General features: G+C 35.6%; 2 protein-coding genes across 2 annotated transcripts; one reads left to right on the top strand and one right to left on the bottom strand.

The window, feature by feature from the left end:
• Window positions 1-3,102: 3,102 nt before the first annotated feature.
• LOC111405858 (dnaJ protein homolog) lies at window positions 3,103-6,427 on the top strand. The gene is made up of 6 exons (XM_023034932.1): window positions 3,103-3,406; window positions 4,244-4,409; window positions 4,636-4,777; window positions 4,878-5,154; window positions 5,244-5,442; window positions 5,867-6,427. The coding sequence occupies exons 1-6, from the start codon at window positions 3,257-3,259 to the stop codon at window positions 6,187-6,189; spliced, it is 1,257 nt and encodes a 418-aa protein (XP_022890700.1). The 5' UTR covers window positions 3,103-3,256; the 3' UTR covers window positions 6,190-6,427.
• A 784-nt stretch (window positions 6,428-7,211) lies between these two features.
• Window positions 7,212-14,211, bottom strand: LOC111405857 (methyl-CpG-binding domain-containing protein 11-like). The gene is made up of 3 exons (XM_023034931.1): window positions 13,999-14,211; window positions 8,417-8,567; window positions 7,212-8,214 (listed from the first exon to the last, which is right to left on the bottom strand). The coding sequence occupies exons 1-3, from the start codon at window positions 14,074-14,076 to the stop codon at window positions 7,559-7,561; spliced, it is 885 nt and encodes a 294-aa protein (XP_022890699.1). The 5' UTR covers window positions 14,077-14,211; the 3' UTR covers window positions 7,212-7,558.
• Window positions 14,212-15,875: the final 1,664 nt, after the last annotated feature.

Below are 15,875 nucleotides of genomic sequence, written 5' to 3'. Positions count from 1 at the left end.
GTAATTTTTTCTAAATGTCCCTTAATTTGTTTACTAGTTGGAGCACGTGCATTGCACGTAGGTTGCATGTGAGTTAGCACAACATAATTGTCTATGTTCTAACATCAAATGTAATGAGATTTGTATAAACCATGTTAAATTCATTCACTACTAATTCATTGATTGAAGATATGAACTGTTAATACAGATGTCCAAGGAAGAAGTCAAATGCAGTCACATGTATCAAGCATTGCACCACACTATTTACAGGAGGCCAATGGAGTCTTTCAACTGTAAATAAGCTCTGGCTCTATATTATCATAAGAAAGTACATTATTTATTTCTTTTAATAACATGTACTCAATACTTACGAGTACTCTGTACCTATTTGCACTTTCATAAAACATACTCCTACATTTTATTGAGGTCAAGGCTCACATTTTATTATAGTTATGTGGTAATTACATGTACTAAGTGTTTTAAAGATCTCAATTCATAATTAAGAATAACAAGTTTTCTTTAAAAAATCAGCTAATAATTAAAATTTTAAATATTAATAAGAATATTATAAAATTAAAATATTTCATTACCACCCACCAACCCCAATTTCTTTCCAAAACCTAAAATTCATTTCACTCCCTTCTCCATCTCTCCATATTCTCTCGTCTTACTCTATCTCTTTTATTCGACGACATCACTAGAGAGTGGCGGGCTGTGGCTACTTCACTGCTAATAGTGTCATGAGTAGAGGTCGTACAGCCACCGCCAATCCATATACGAGGTAACGTCGAGCTGATGTGTACCCGTAGTGCACAGTGGCAGCTTCGTCGCGTGTAGCAAAATCGCTTGTTTGTGTTGATTGTTGGCGTGAAGGAGAGCTGCCACTGCTTTGCTGCCAGCAGCGTTGCATGTAGTGGCCATAAAGGGTTGGGGATTTTTGGTGGGGATGGTGTTGTGAGATTAAGATAGAGGAGGTAGGCTATGATGGTGAGATGGTGTAGCGACGGTTTGAAGATATTTTGGTGGGTTGTGATATTGAGATGGTGGCGGCGATGGCTATAGTTGTGGATAGGCTACAACGATGGTGGCGATGGTGGCGACGACGGTGGCAATGGTGATGGTATGGTTGGAGATGTGGAGATTACAGTGTTGTGGGTTATTGGGTGGTGGCAATTTTCTATGTTTTGGTGTTGGGATTTTGATGTGATTTTTGTTAGCGAATCTAGCGATAAAGGGGGTAGATATTGATTTGTCACAAACAATGTTGGCATTGACGGTGGTGGTCACAATCTAGGTGGTGCTGGTGGTGATGGATGATGGGAGATCAAGGAAATTTGGGTCCTGACTTGTGGTCATTTGTAATAAATTTTTTTCGTGGAAGGAGATTTGGTGCGATGATGTGGTATTGTTTTCTATGATAGGTTGATTTGTTTGAGGTGGTAATGTTGTCGTCAGGAGGTGGAGGTGGTGGTTCTAGTGACGACAGTGGTGGTGGTGCTATTGCTAGAGACAGTGATGAGATGGTGGTAGCAAGTATTGGTGGTGGTCACAAATTATTTTGTTGACTATGACTATTAAATTGGTTAATCTGTGACCATTAAACAATATGTAATCAAAGAAAAAGATAAAATTGTGACAAAAAAATAATGTATAACTTAAAAAGTTGTTAATTTGTGACCAATAATTTGATAATTTGTAATTGTATAATAAGTTGTGACATATTATTATTTGTGATTAATAAATAAATTATGACTAATAAATTTTGGATTTGTGATCGATGAACAAATTGTGACCTGTAAAAAATTTTGAATTGTGATAGTAAAATAATTTGTGACATATAAAAATTCTAATTTGTGATCGAAAAAAAATATGTGATTAACTAAATCATTAATTTTTGACCAAATTATATAGAATAAATCATAATTGAAATTTAGCCCCTGTTTGAGCCACATTTTTACTTCATTAAAATGAAAAATATGACCGTTATCCATCACATTAAGCCATCATTTTTGAATTTCTATCTCTGGTATGGAGCCCATAACAACTCTATTTCTCATTCTCATTCTCATTATAATGTGGCTCAAACAGGCTCTTAGTAAATATCTGATTTTTGAAATTTGAAACCTTTGTTCTTAATTTTAAAATTGGTGATACTTAACATCTTATTTATAAATTTTTCCCTATAATTATTGCACGACACGTACCAATATGGATGTTCCTATTTTCAAACTTGGGCTCTTACTGTCACACAGTAGTAAATTCTCTATCGAAAACTATAGAAATTTTCATTTCAGCATATTAAAATGTACCAGATGTTCTATTGTTTGGGCTTATAAAGAAGGTCCCTCGTAACTATGATTCGTTGATGAAAATTTCCTCGAAGTATTAGCCAAACAAGTAAATTTGCCCATGTTTTTTTCTTTTTTTAATATATAATTGGTCATAAGTTTGAGCAAATAAGGAAAGTCATGGTAGGTTGACACATATGGTGCGTTTGATTGCAAGTATGAATTTTGCATGGAAGAAAAATAAATTTTAGACAATTCAAATGCCTATAATTTATTTGTATGAAAATTATCAATTAAATATGTTTAATCGATTTAATTTTTAATCTAAAAAGTATTATACTTATTCATTTTTTATTGGTGACTGGATGAGAGAAAGTAAGTAAATGAGAGAGTGAATTCTCTAGAAAGTAAAATTCCACTCTCTCAAAGAAAAGTAGGAAAATATATTTCATAAAAAAATGTCAATCAAACAGCACAAAAAGTAGAAATTTGAATGTAAAAAATACATTTTTAGAATCAAATGCATCCAAGTAAATATGTTACTCATACAAGTTTTGAAAGTCCATATGAAAAGATGAGAGGGTCTCTGTATTTCAGAAATCACTTGGGGTTCAAATGTAATTGTACACAAACTTTAGGGGCAACCTGTGTGATTATTATAATCTTCTCAGGGAATATATGGATCTTTAAATCACACCCGTCCACTTCTAATCAACGATCTTCCCCCAAGAGAAAGAAAAGAATTTATTCCTAACATCGAACGGTTGAAATCTTTCTCCACCCTAGACTCAATCTCAGCCGTTAAACCCAGATACATGTACATCTCTGCAGCATGCGGCATATTCATTGGAGTCTTGCTTGAGTTCTCCCTTCGTATCCCATTTTTTATGTGATTCTTACTAAACCCATATAACCAATATAGTTCTTGATCGATCTATTAATTTTACACATTTTGATCTGGGCTTGTGATTCTACTAATTTGATTCAGAATGTTTGGGAGGGCTCCGAAAAAAAGTGATAATACCAAGTACTATGAAATTCTTGGGGTGCCCAACACTGCGTCACAGGATGATTTAAAGAAGGCTTACAAGAAAGCTGCTATCAAGAATCATCCTGATAAGGGGGGTGACCCTGAAAAGGTTCCATTTTGAAGTTTTTATTTTTTCTTTTTAAATTTTAATTATTGTTGTTTTACTAAGTAATTTTTTTGGTGAATTGTTGAATTTCTGGATTTTTGTTTGTTTTACTCGGTTTTACTCCGATTTCTGTGGTGGAAAATCGTATGATTGTAGTGTGCATGTGTAAGTTGTGGATAGGTGAGGGATCTCAATGAATTGATTTTGGAGTTTGAGTTTTTGATTTTCTTTATTGAAAACGGTGGTTCTCTAAGTGGTTAAATTAATTAAAGAAGTTCTCTGAAGATCGAAAAAGCTCAAACGAAGCTTGTTTGCCTGCTTGAAAAGAAGTAAAATTATATTTTTGTTTCCAAACATGTCTGTATTCTGCAAACCTTACATTTTCTTACTCTTAAATTAGATAACTTACTTAGTTTGGAGGTAATTTTAGGTTGCTGTCAAAATAAGTAGTTGCATATTTGCCACTGACTAAATTTCTTGTTCATATTAAAACTTATTTACTTAATGGGTAAGCTTTTTAAGCTTAGCCAAACATGCTCAAGGAAAGGATGAATAAGAATTAAGAGAAATAGATGATCAATGGTAGATGGAGAATGAAGCTAAGACCAAAAAGGAGATGATAGAGTTGACTTGATGCTCGATACTTAGTGCATGTAGATTCATATAATTTTTTTCTATTACTGGTTTGATCTCGGCCGGTCCATCCCTTTGACCCTTTCTCTTATTAGGTCAATACCTGGTCCAATTTTCAAAACATTGGTCTTTTTTATCATTTTATCCACTATGACATATGATTTTAATTCCCATAGACTTGTATCTAAAGACATTGCTTATTTGCAGTTTAAGGAGCTTGCGCATGCTTATGAGGTTCTGAGTGATCCTGAAAAACGCGAGATCTACGATCAATATGGTGAAGATGCACTCAAGGAAGGGATGGGTGGCGGCAGTGGCATGCATGACCCATTTGACATCTTCCAATCCTTCTTTGGTGGAAGTCCATTTGGAGGTGAGTTGTTTCTGCTTTAGAAAATATCATGATGTTTGTTATACTTTTGTGGCATGTTTAGTAAATGACAACGAAGTATATTTGACTTTTTTTTTTTCTTCTTTTTAATACTATCCTATGCTATCCAATCCACTCTATCAAACTTTCACTTGTTGGTTTTGATTAGCCTTCAAGTTCCTCTTTAAATGGAGAACGCATTTTGTCTGAGTAGTATGCTTGTGACCAGGTGGTGGTAGCAGTAGGGGACGAAGGCAGAGGAGGGGAGAGGATGCAGCACATCCATTAAAGGTCTCTCTTGAGGACCTATACCTTGGGACCACTAAAAAGATCCCCTTATCCCGCAATGTCCTCTGCTCAAAGTGTAATGGGTAAATTTAATTGTTCATTCTACTGTTTCAGATTGTACTTGACATGCCTGTGTTTGGGTCATGAGCTAATGTGCTTCTATTGTTTTTTCTTCAATGACAGCAAAGGATCAAAATCTGGAGCTTCTATGAAGTGCTCTGGATGTCAAGGAACTGGTATGAAGGTAACTGTTAGGCAACTTGGCCCAGGTATGCTCCAGCAGTTGCAGCATCCTTGCAACGAATGCAAGGGAACAGGAGAGACTATTAATGATAAAGATCGCTGCTCTCAGTGCAAAGGTGAAAAGGTTGTGCTGGAGAAGAAAGTTTTGGAAGTCCATGTGGAGAAGGGAATGCAGAATGGACAGCAGATTACATTCCATGGAGAAGCTGATGAAGCAGTACATGACTTGACCTCATGTATCATTTGTAGTATTTTTTAAAAATTTCCAACATCGTAAAAGGTGAACTTGTTTGTGTTTCATTTCAGCCCGACACAATCACTGGAGATGTAGTTGTTGTACTCCAACAGAGGGAACATCCTAAATTTAAGAGGAAAGGCGATGATCTTTTTGTGGAGCACTCACTGGGTCTTACTGAAGCTTTGTGCGGCTTCCAATTTATACTGTCTCACTTGGATGATCGGCATCTTCTTATCAAATCACAACCTGGAGAAGTCGTGAAACCTGGTTCGTGATTTTCTGGAATTTTATTCTTTGGGCATGTTTGATATGTAATACTAGATCATACTGGATAATACCATGAACAAGATTTTAACTTATTTTTTCTATTCTATAGAAGAAATAAATTAAATCAATAAGTTTGTTCCCTCTAAAAGTCTGAGCTTTTCGATGTGGTGGTGAACTATGAGAGCAGACATGTACTTTGAGTTGAAGTCCCGCCGCCACACATTTGAAAATTGTGCACGTGTCGGGCATTTGATGAAAAAAAGAAGCTGCCTGCACGTGATAAAGTTTGTTCCTCTCTAAGTTAAAGCTTTGAGATGAAGTGGTTCAACATCTCTAATACTAGCTGTTACTACCTTAGGAAACACGCCTTTATATTTTATATTTTATTGAAGAATATGGTGCCTTTGCTTGCCAAAACTTGCAGATTCGACTAAGGCCATCAATGATGAAGGGATGCCGATGCATGGGAGGCCATTCATGAAGGGTAAACTCTACATTCATTTCAAAGTGGATTTCCCTGAATCTCTAACTCCAGAGCAAGTCAAAGCCTTGGAGGCAGTCCTACCTCCAAAGCCATCTCTGCAACTGTCAGACATGGAGCTGGAGGAGTGCGAGGAGACGACATTGCAAGATGTTAACATGGAGGAGGAGATGCGAAGGAAGCAAGCTCAGCGTCAAGAGGCCTATGATGAGGAGGACGAAGAGATGCATGGTGGGGCACAGAGGGTGCAATGTGCACAGCAGTGATGATGGCTGAGAGTGACTTATTATCATTACACAATGCTGATCAGATTTAGTCAAAACTAGTGTTTGTTTGCGCCAAGCCCAAGGAGGGCATAATAACGCTTTATATTTTGAAACTTAATACTAACTGCTGCTACTTTATGAGACTGTAGTCCAGGTTACGTATCGTGAGTTGATCTTTTGGGAACAAATCTGATTTTTGCAGCAAGAATTCAGTGCTTTGTTTGTCACTATTGAGCTATTGTTCTTGTTGTAGTGAGACTAGGACTTTATCTGCAGCCTGGTTGCTTATCCATGGTAAGGTCCTTTGACTCGTATGACTCGGCTTTGACTTGTATGACTCGGCCAGTCTATTTCTTTATATGTTCATGCTAGCTGAGTTTAGTGAGGAACCATCGATGCCTGATTTGGTTTGTACAAAGATGTCAAGTAGACGAGAATATTAATATGGACTTGAGTCGAGGGAGCAATTTTTAGGTAAAATTCCCATCACTGGAGATTCCTCTTAACGTGAATTCTTTCTAAAGGCCCCTTTACAATATGCATAGTGAGAATTGATGTCAGTTTTTAAACAGTCTTCTTTCATGGGATGAGAAGTTATTTTAATCCTTTTCAAAATGTCTGACAAGGTGTTTATTCAGTTTGAAGGCATTGAAAGAACTAGTTAATTCTCATCTGTAAGGAACTTGGAGCCACTGACTTGAACAACACTTAACCTCTCCCTTTTGCTCAAGCACTCCTTAAATACATCAATCATTTCTCCCTATTCTCCTCAAAAGAATTCATCGAGCAAAGGCAAATAGTTGAATGCAAAATACAAACAACTTACTGCTGGTGTGATATAAAACCAAACGGTACAATAGGTAATGTCTCATTTCTGTTCCATAATCAATACCATCTACTGCTGTACACTACATCACAGAAGAAGCCATAAAATCGCTGAACACTTTTGCTGCTGAGGAGAGAAGGGGAAAAAAGGGAATGATAAATGCATTTTGATGGAAGCTAATATAGAATGCAGTTGGTAAATGCAACTAAAAGTTTTAGATCCATTAACCACCATCTGCTCAGTATATTCAAATCCACATAAGATGCATAGATGAAGTACAGATTTAGACTACAAATGTCTATTGAATATCAAGAAACTACAGAGCTTCAACTAAATTGATGATGTGGACACTGTTAATATCAACACCAATCAATTACTCCAAGGATTCCTAACAGTAATTTGCAGAACAGATCTACAATTGCTGGTTAGAACCATATCTGAAAGATAAATGCACCGGTGAGAATACAACGCGAAACTTTCAAAAAGTTTAGAAACTTGAGATGCTGTTATTACTTCCTGTTCCTAGTTCAAAGATCGGGTCATTCAGGGGATATTTTCTTTTTCTTGATTATCCTTTGACTCATCATTACCTGCTGCAGATGCTTCTGCACCATTGACCTTCCCGTCCAAAAGCTCTTTTTCAGCATGGTCCTCACCCTTTAATTCGTCAATCTTCATGTCTGCTATTTCATTAGTCCAATCCTTAGACTTCTCAACCTTTGCACCAGCCACGTCTGCTGTTGTATCCTTGAGTTCCTCAACCTTTGCACTTTCCACCTCAGCAGTTGCATTCTTTGATTCCTCAACCTTCAAACCTGCCACCTCAGGAGTTGCATCCTTGAATTCCTCAACTTTAGCATCCACCTTTTCGGTGATTGCATCAATCACATCATCAGCTGCAGGAGGTTCCTCATCTTCAGTATTATGCTTGTCAGGGAGAGCACTGTCAGTAGTAAACTCTCCACCATCATCATCCCCAGCATTTTCTGCATCAGCCATAGATACTTCAGGCCCTACTTTAGTTTCTTCAGCAGCAGCATCCTTGTCATCATTACCCTCCACTCCATCAGCATCATCTTTCTCCTCTGCTTCCTTCTTTTCACTGACTTTCTTTTGTTTCTTTTTGGGAGTTTCAATTTCTGGTACCTCCTGCATTTTTGATTTCTCGCTTAACCTTGAAGAACGCCTTGGGGTGTCACCTGCATAAGTCAATAGCAGACCACGTCATTTTTACTTTGCTTATCACATGCATATTCTCAACTGTCTAATGGCATACAATTGAGACTCAATTTTTGTTCCTGAAATCTTAACAGCATCAGATAGCTTATCTGTTTTAGAATGCTCACACCGCACACTCATGTTTCATACACACACACACGGGGAGAGAGAGAGAGAGACTACCTGTACCCCAATCAAACTCAGCAGCTGAAGGTCCTTCTGGATGAGATTTAAGGTACTGATCCAACTGTCTCTTATTCTTGATCTCTTCTCCTGTGGGGGCGGTGAATACTATATCATTCCTCCTAGGTGTACCACCTTTCTTCGGAATGAACTAGAGATTTTATGAAAGTAATTATTTTGGACAAAACGTGGATAGCATGTAATTCCAAACAAAACACAAATTCTTTGATTAGCGTAGAAAAATTAATCCCTAAATGTCAATCAAACAAAAAATTATAGAAAATAGTACAAGAAGATTATAGATCTTCTTCGCCATAACAGATCCCGATAATCATTTTGCAACCCTATAAACATACTGGTGTACTTTAAGTAAAGCACGGCAAGTTCGGATAAGAAAAATGCAAAAACAGCAAGTTTGAAAACCTCAGTTCGTGCAAGTCCAGTTTCACTTGGATCTAGATATCAACTACTTTCATCCAAACGCTCCATCATAAAATGGGTCACTTTAAAAAGAAATTTCTCACCAAACCCAATGTATTCTTAATGGATTTAACATCTTTCCACAAACTTCTGATGAATGACACGCAGCATAAACTAACAGCCAAGAAAGACTAGAACATAATAAATGCTCCATTTACTGCAAAATCTTCAAACAGGAGCAAATTTTATACCTTTAGTTGAATGGAATTGTACACGAAACTACTATCAACCATATATATTCTGAAGGAGAAAGTATTTAAATTCCGCATGCATCACCCCTACATATTTGAATTGTATCACACAAGTCTAAGAGAAAGCTCATTTGTTGTAGATCTGTGTTACTTCTCCCCAATCATATTAGAAGCATTGCAGTGCTTTATATACAATCAACAGAAACTTAAATTTAGTACAAGTCCAAGAAGTAAGCTATGTGTACAGAGGAGAGGTTGACAGAACCCCTCCAGAAGACACATATTTGGTGTGGGGGTTGTGGTTATTTTTTTTCAATATTTTTACTCACATGGGTTCCACCCATGTGACCCCTCCTCTGTACAAATGGAAAAACTCTAATTCCAAATCCGAAATTTGATACTTATTATTTGTTAACGAGTAATAATGACTGTAAACTAAGAAAAACACGAGTTGACCGTACTAGTAAAGAAACCCATAAGCTCCTAAATGCACCTCTGAAATGGAAGTTTTCTAATACCACTTTCGACCTTCATTTTCAATAAAATGTCAATTTTAACTTTTATAATAAAATACTAATTTGCCGAATTGCCCTTGATACCAACCATCACCTAACTCACTAAAGAAAAAATACAAAAAACTAAGGAATTTATTCTCAAAGAAAATAGAAATCCGTAAAGAACTTAGAATAATATATGTATATATATAATTTTACATAAAATACATTCAAAGTTCTAAGCACAACTATTTTCTTTTATTTGGAACTACATTCTTTACCAAGAATCCTAGGTGATAAGAGCACTTGTATAAAAGTAATAATTAGGGTTATACTAACTTAACAAAGAAAGGCAGACTGGAAATAGGATTTCTTTACACCTTTCAATTCACCATTTCCCAAGGCACTGCAACGGAGGCACCTCGAGGGGGAAATGCTATCCATCCCAGAGTTTCAGAGATGAAACATCTATACAAATGAATTTATTCAAAATATTTCTTCTATATTAGTGTATAAGAGGTAAGATTTAGATCAACCTACCACTAATGCGCCTAATTTGAGCAGGTCAGCAACATTCCAATTCTCATTTGCATACATATTTTGCATATACACAACAATACAGACCTATAAATAGGGCATTCTCATAAATAATCATTACATCCGTCATGACTAAAGAGCTATATGCCACACTACAACCTCTAAAGATTGTATGGCGTGAAATGGAACAACTAGAAAGAAATTTTTGGAACTTCGAGGGTTGTTTCTCCCAAATGAAATGTAAAGTTTGTAAAACAAGAAACAGTTATCCACTCTTTTCATTGATCAGTGGATTGTAGTACAATTCAAATCACTAAAACTCTGAAGCCAAACATAGACCAATGACCACAGGCCACAATCTCTGTACTAACAAAACAAATCCTCATATTAAAATCTTAACAGCTCCTGAAACAAAGCAAAGACTAAAAATTCAAAAAAAATACTCCTGACATGGGCACAACTTCTTGGCAGGATAAGAGGCTTTGTAGATAGCTTAGTTGTAGACCACTCTGGAAGTGGATTTGAATGGGAAATAGCACCTTATCAGAATACAGTTGGATTCTATCCAAAAACAAGAATCGCCAAAATGTAAAACTTCACAAGAAAGATGCCTCATTGATGCAAGATTGCTACAACAAAAATGACATAAACAAAATTCTTTTAAAAGTTGATTCCAGGCTTAACAAATCAATTTTCTCTTAAACAATAGACTCACAAATGTTGGTCAACAAGGAAGAATTTTTTAAACTGCAGCGGATACAAAAATCAGTGTAACTATGGAAGATCGAAATAACAAAATGAAGCTAGACGAGTACTACTGATTAACAATAACTTTATCAACTTAAGAAGTATCTTTTGCTATGTGCACAACAAATATTCAATCATTGAATTTCTTTCTGTATAACATCACCATTCAGAAAACTTGATGAATGCCAAAATATTGTGTTCCAACTTCCAAATTAAAAAAGGAAAAAAGAAAAGATTAATATGAAGATGAGCAACCCAGCTAAAAAATAAAAAACGTTATATAAGTAGAACCCCACAACAGCCCTGATGCTAGAGCCTTGAGAGAAGCACAATTATATTTTGTCAAAAGCAAATCCATAGTTGAAACGATCATCAGGTGTTTAAACTGACCATTAGAAATGCTTCAACTGAAGGGCGATAGCCACTTAGACTTCCAACTGCCAGTCAAAGCATTCCACGTAAAGTGCTGTCAAAAGTGATGATAGCAAAGGTTTCGACTCTTCATACACAAAATCTGCTCAAGTATATCATTCAGATAACTTATTTAGAGTTGGACCCTTGTATAGAAATAAAAAATAAAGCAACAACATTCAGGCTATAAAGCATGGACACTCCTACAAGGGCCGTGTGTCCACTTCCGACATGTATCGTGTTGTGTCGGGCATAGACACTTTTCGAATACTCCACAACATGGATTCGACAAGCCACATAGACTGTCCTATTTTTTAAGTTTCTAATGCTAGACGGTTACTTTAGGGGACATTCTTCGGGCAAGTGTTTGACATGGCATGAGCCATCTCTTATATTATAAAATATAAAAAAATAAATATATAATATAAAGATTTTAAAGAATACAATTTAACGTGTCCGCGTCCTACTTTTTAGAAAATCGCGTGTCGCCATGTCCATGTCCATGTAATTGTTCCGTACTAATAGTTATATTACTAAATTACCACAGGAAACACAACTCTTAATATGTGCCAAATTATGGAAGCACGGAAAACTAGTGCAAGTAAGGAATTTGTGCAGAATTTAAAAAATTAGCATGAAAGGGGATAATAACGATGTGAAATTTTTTTCAAACCATACATAATTGCAAGCAAAGATTGGGGACCATCATAAGATCTAACTAAAATAAAATTGGAAATACGTAAATGATCTCTTCCTGCAGTGAAATAGGGAAAAAGAGAGTCAAAAAGTAATTGTGCATGTTTGAGACATGAGAGATGCAGAATATTTATTGATTAATCATATATTATGACTTCATAGAAAGTTGATAATCACAGAATATGTAATACATGCTACCCACACAAGTTGGGGTTAGGGAGGAGGAGCTACAACAAGAAACCCATTTATACTGGGGCAAAAATTCATATATGATTGGACACGCACGGGAAACTTAACTAAGACCTCATATTACCAGGCTTTAGCTTGGTGCTTCCACTGCATCTTGATTACACAGATGCACATGTAATCTGGTTTAATAGACACATTTGACGGCTTACTGTACCCTCCACCTCTTTTATCCTTAGTTCTATCTGATATGGAAAATAATAATTTTTTCAAATCCAAAATATAGGAAAAGAAGATAAAAAGCAGCATTGTATAAAAAAATAAAAAATTAAAAAATAAAAAGGGAAGCAAGCATAATTGGCAGACATTTTCTTTATTTCTTGAACTCTATTTTTCGAATTGAAGGAGATACATTAGTTATTCGCAATTTTGTTAATCGATTGTTGGGCAATATATTCCATCAGTGAGGGATCTGAAGGTTTGGCGATTTTATGTTTGTCCCTGTGCCTTTTTACTGTTTAGCTGCATCTTTACATCTTTGTTTTAAAGTTTGGCAGTTTTATGTTTTATCGTGTTTCTTTTTGCATTTTCCTGCATCTTTCCATCTTTATTTTAAGATTTTGGTGGTTATATGAGTTGTCCTGTTTCTTTTTGCCATTTTCCAACAACAAATATAGGAAACAAAGACGGAAAGATGCAGGAAAATGGAGGAAAAAAAAGTAACCAAACAAAGATGGAAATAATGCAGGAATAGAGAAAACATAAAACTGACAAAACCTTCAGGCCCTTCACTGTTGACAAGTGGATTGCAAATATTGCCCAAAATTCAATTTACAAAACTAATAACATTTAATGATCTCCTTCAATTAGAAAAATATCTTCAAAATTTCTTACCTGAAATGAAAAGTTCGAGAAGTAAAAAAAAAAAAAAAATTCATTTCCGCAATTCTAAATTTCAGAAGTAGAAACCTTTGACCACTCTCAACTATTAAATCTACCTTCAATCAAAGGTCTAATGCAACATCAGTACATTACACAAACAACCATCAATCAATCACAAATTCAATAAATGCATTCTTAGACCACAGTTATATTAGGTCTTAGGTTTGCTCCCCAATGGTCATCAATTCGAGTCCCTTGGGCCACTGAGGTGAGTAATTGGCTGTAAACTTTAGGGTCTTGTAGGATTAGCTAAGGTGCGCGTAAGCTGATCCAGACACTCACGGTCATATATAAAAAAAAATAAAATAAATGTTATATCAACAGTGTGGGGCTCTTCTCAAAGAAATTCAACCAATATTCATTAAATGCCAACAAACCCAATACTCATAAAATTAAAATAAACTTGGGGCACAAAATGAGGGTATAAAATTTAAGGAGAACCAACACTTTCCTAATCCAGCCAGGAGAAGCCAGAAGCTCAATTGCAACAATTTCATTCTGCTTATTCTCATCGTTTTCTCCATTCTCAAATTTTCAGAGAAAATTAGGAAGACCTCGCGGCTCTTAAGATTCCAGAAGCAGAAACCCTAGTCCAATCTTAATTATTAAATACACTTTCAATTCTCACAATTCTTGTACAAAGTCAGTGGCATTACAGCTTAAGACAACAATTATGACCAAATCAGCAAGATTTCACAAACAATTTTCGAGTCAATCACAAATCGGAATTTCCATAAATGCATTTCATAGCTAAAGCCTAAATCAATAATCTCATACTCTTTTCAATGAACATCAGCATGCACATATAACTTCAAATTAACAAGAGACTCATAAAATTAAAATAAAATTACATCACAAAAATTCGAGCATGAATTAATAACAAGAAGGATAACTACACCTTCTTAATCCAGCCAGGAGGAGCCGGAAGCTCAATTGCAACAACTTCGTTCTGCTTCCTCTCCTCGTTGTTCTCCATTGCTCAATTTCTCAAATAAAATTTAAGAAATCGAAAAGTTTTAAGATTCCCGCTTTCTCTTATGAACTTTCTTCTCTCCACTTTCTCCTCTGCAATTCGTATAATCATTTAATATTATATTTTTACGTGAACTAAATTGGTATTTATACATTGGAGCTTTAATACAAAGAGGGTGACGTGTCTTGAATGTGGATATGAACGGAATTTTCTGACGGAACACGAATATTCCGTTTTGTCTGGTGGCTCCAATCCATACGTCACCCTCCTACTTCTACAACTTTCATCCGTTATTTCTCTTTGACGTTTCGTAACGGCGTATCGTGTCTGATGTAAGCACTGAGAATAGGAATTGTGTTTCTTGTCACGAAATCTGAATCAAGATTATTAGGGGTTTCGGTATCAATCATGCTACACAAATAGACTCAATGAAAGGAATTAAAAATAGGATGACATGTGGCACAGCATTATTAAACAATTTGAAAAAAAAAAAAAAAAATTTAACCACATAGTGATGTCTGTCCCTGTTTGCAATCCCTATTTGAGTAGCATTAATTTTTTTTTTGGTATTTAGATCTTATTTGGTTTTGATTTTTTAAAGTTACGTTTATCTTCATTTTTTTTAATCGTACGCAGAATCTAGAACTAAGAAGGTGGCATATACCTCATCGTATTGAGATTAGTAACTCTTTCTTCTAAGGGTGGTTTGAACAACCAACCTTAGCCCTTCCCTCATGTTATATTGGAGGTCCTAAACAAGGAAGAAGATACCCTTGATCAGACTAAGATTTGAAAACAAAGAAGAAAGCTGACTACTTAAAAGGAAAGCTTCACACTAACTTATTAGTTTATAGAAAAGATAGAACAAAGGCAGCCTTGGCTATCCTATCCAAGATAGTAAGCAGTTCAAGCAAGTGGAAAGAAATGACTGAAAGCAGAGGCTAAGGTGCATGGCTAGGGAGTGGATCTCTTTAAACCCCCACTTTCTTGTTGATTTGATGGAGAAGACTGGCGCCTACTAAAATAAAGGGGTGTAAATGATGAAACTTTTGCCTCGCCTAAGCACATGCCATATCTATCCCTAGTTGCAGCTCTTTCTTCTCCCATCGGCACCACCAATGAACACCTGTCACCCGAGATATCTTCCAAGACTTATATATATATCTCACCGGATGCTTAGGATATATACACACACACGAAATCCAAAACGTAAGTCAAATTTTAAGATTAGTGTTTTTGAATGAATCCGTCTCTTGAACGAATATGTTAAGAGTAAATTCCAACAATTTTTACGTAAAATTAATAATCAACATATACAAATTCATGCAACGTTTCTTAACTCGATCGACATTTTAAAATGGAATCTTAACACTGAATAGAATATCATTTTGAAGGACCATGCTACATATAAATAAATATTGACACGTCGAATTGCACCATCATGCATTAGCAGATTTTGGTACATTGATTTTGATAACACATTTTTCAATCAATTGTCATATTTTTTACTCGTAAGGGGATGTCAATCAATGTGTACACTTTGTGAGTACAATTAGTTTAATCCCATTTTAAATATCGATTGTAGAGTCAACTTAACCTCAAGGCAAGTTAGGTAGTCATCTAAGACTCCATCGTTAGGTAAGATCCCAATTTAATAAGTTTTATTCAAAATAATTTCACTGAATCTTCATATTAAAATCAACTTCTAAACAATTATTAACAGAAACCCTATTACTAAATAAAATAATCAAAACAATAACGGTCCGTTTGATTGTAAAGATAAAATTGAATTGATTTGAAAA

Source organism: Olea europaea, chromosome 12, assembly GCF_002742605.1.
Source record: "Olea europaea var. sylvestris chromosome 12, O_europaea_v1, whole genome shotgun sequence".
Classification (NCBI taxonomy): domain Eukaryota; kingdom Viridiplantae; phylum Streptophyta; class Magnoliopsida; order Lamiales; family Oleaceae; genus Olea; species Olea europaea.
This window is presented reverse-complemented; position numbering and strand designations above follow the sequence as displayed.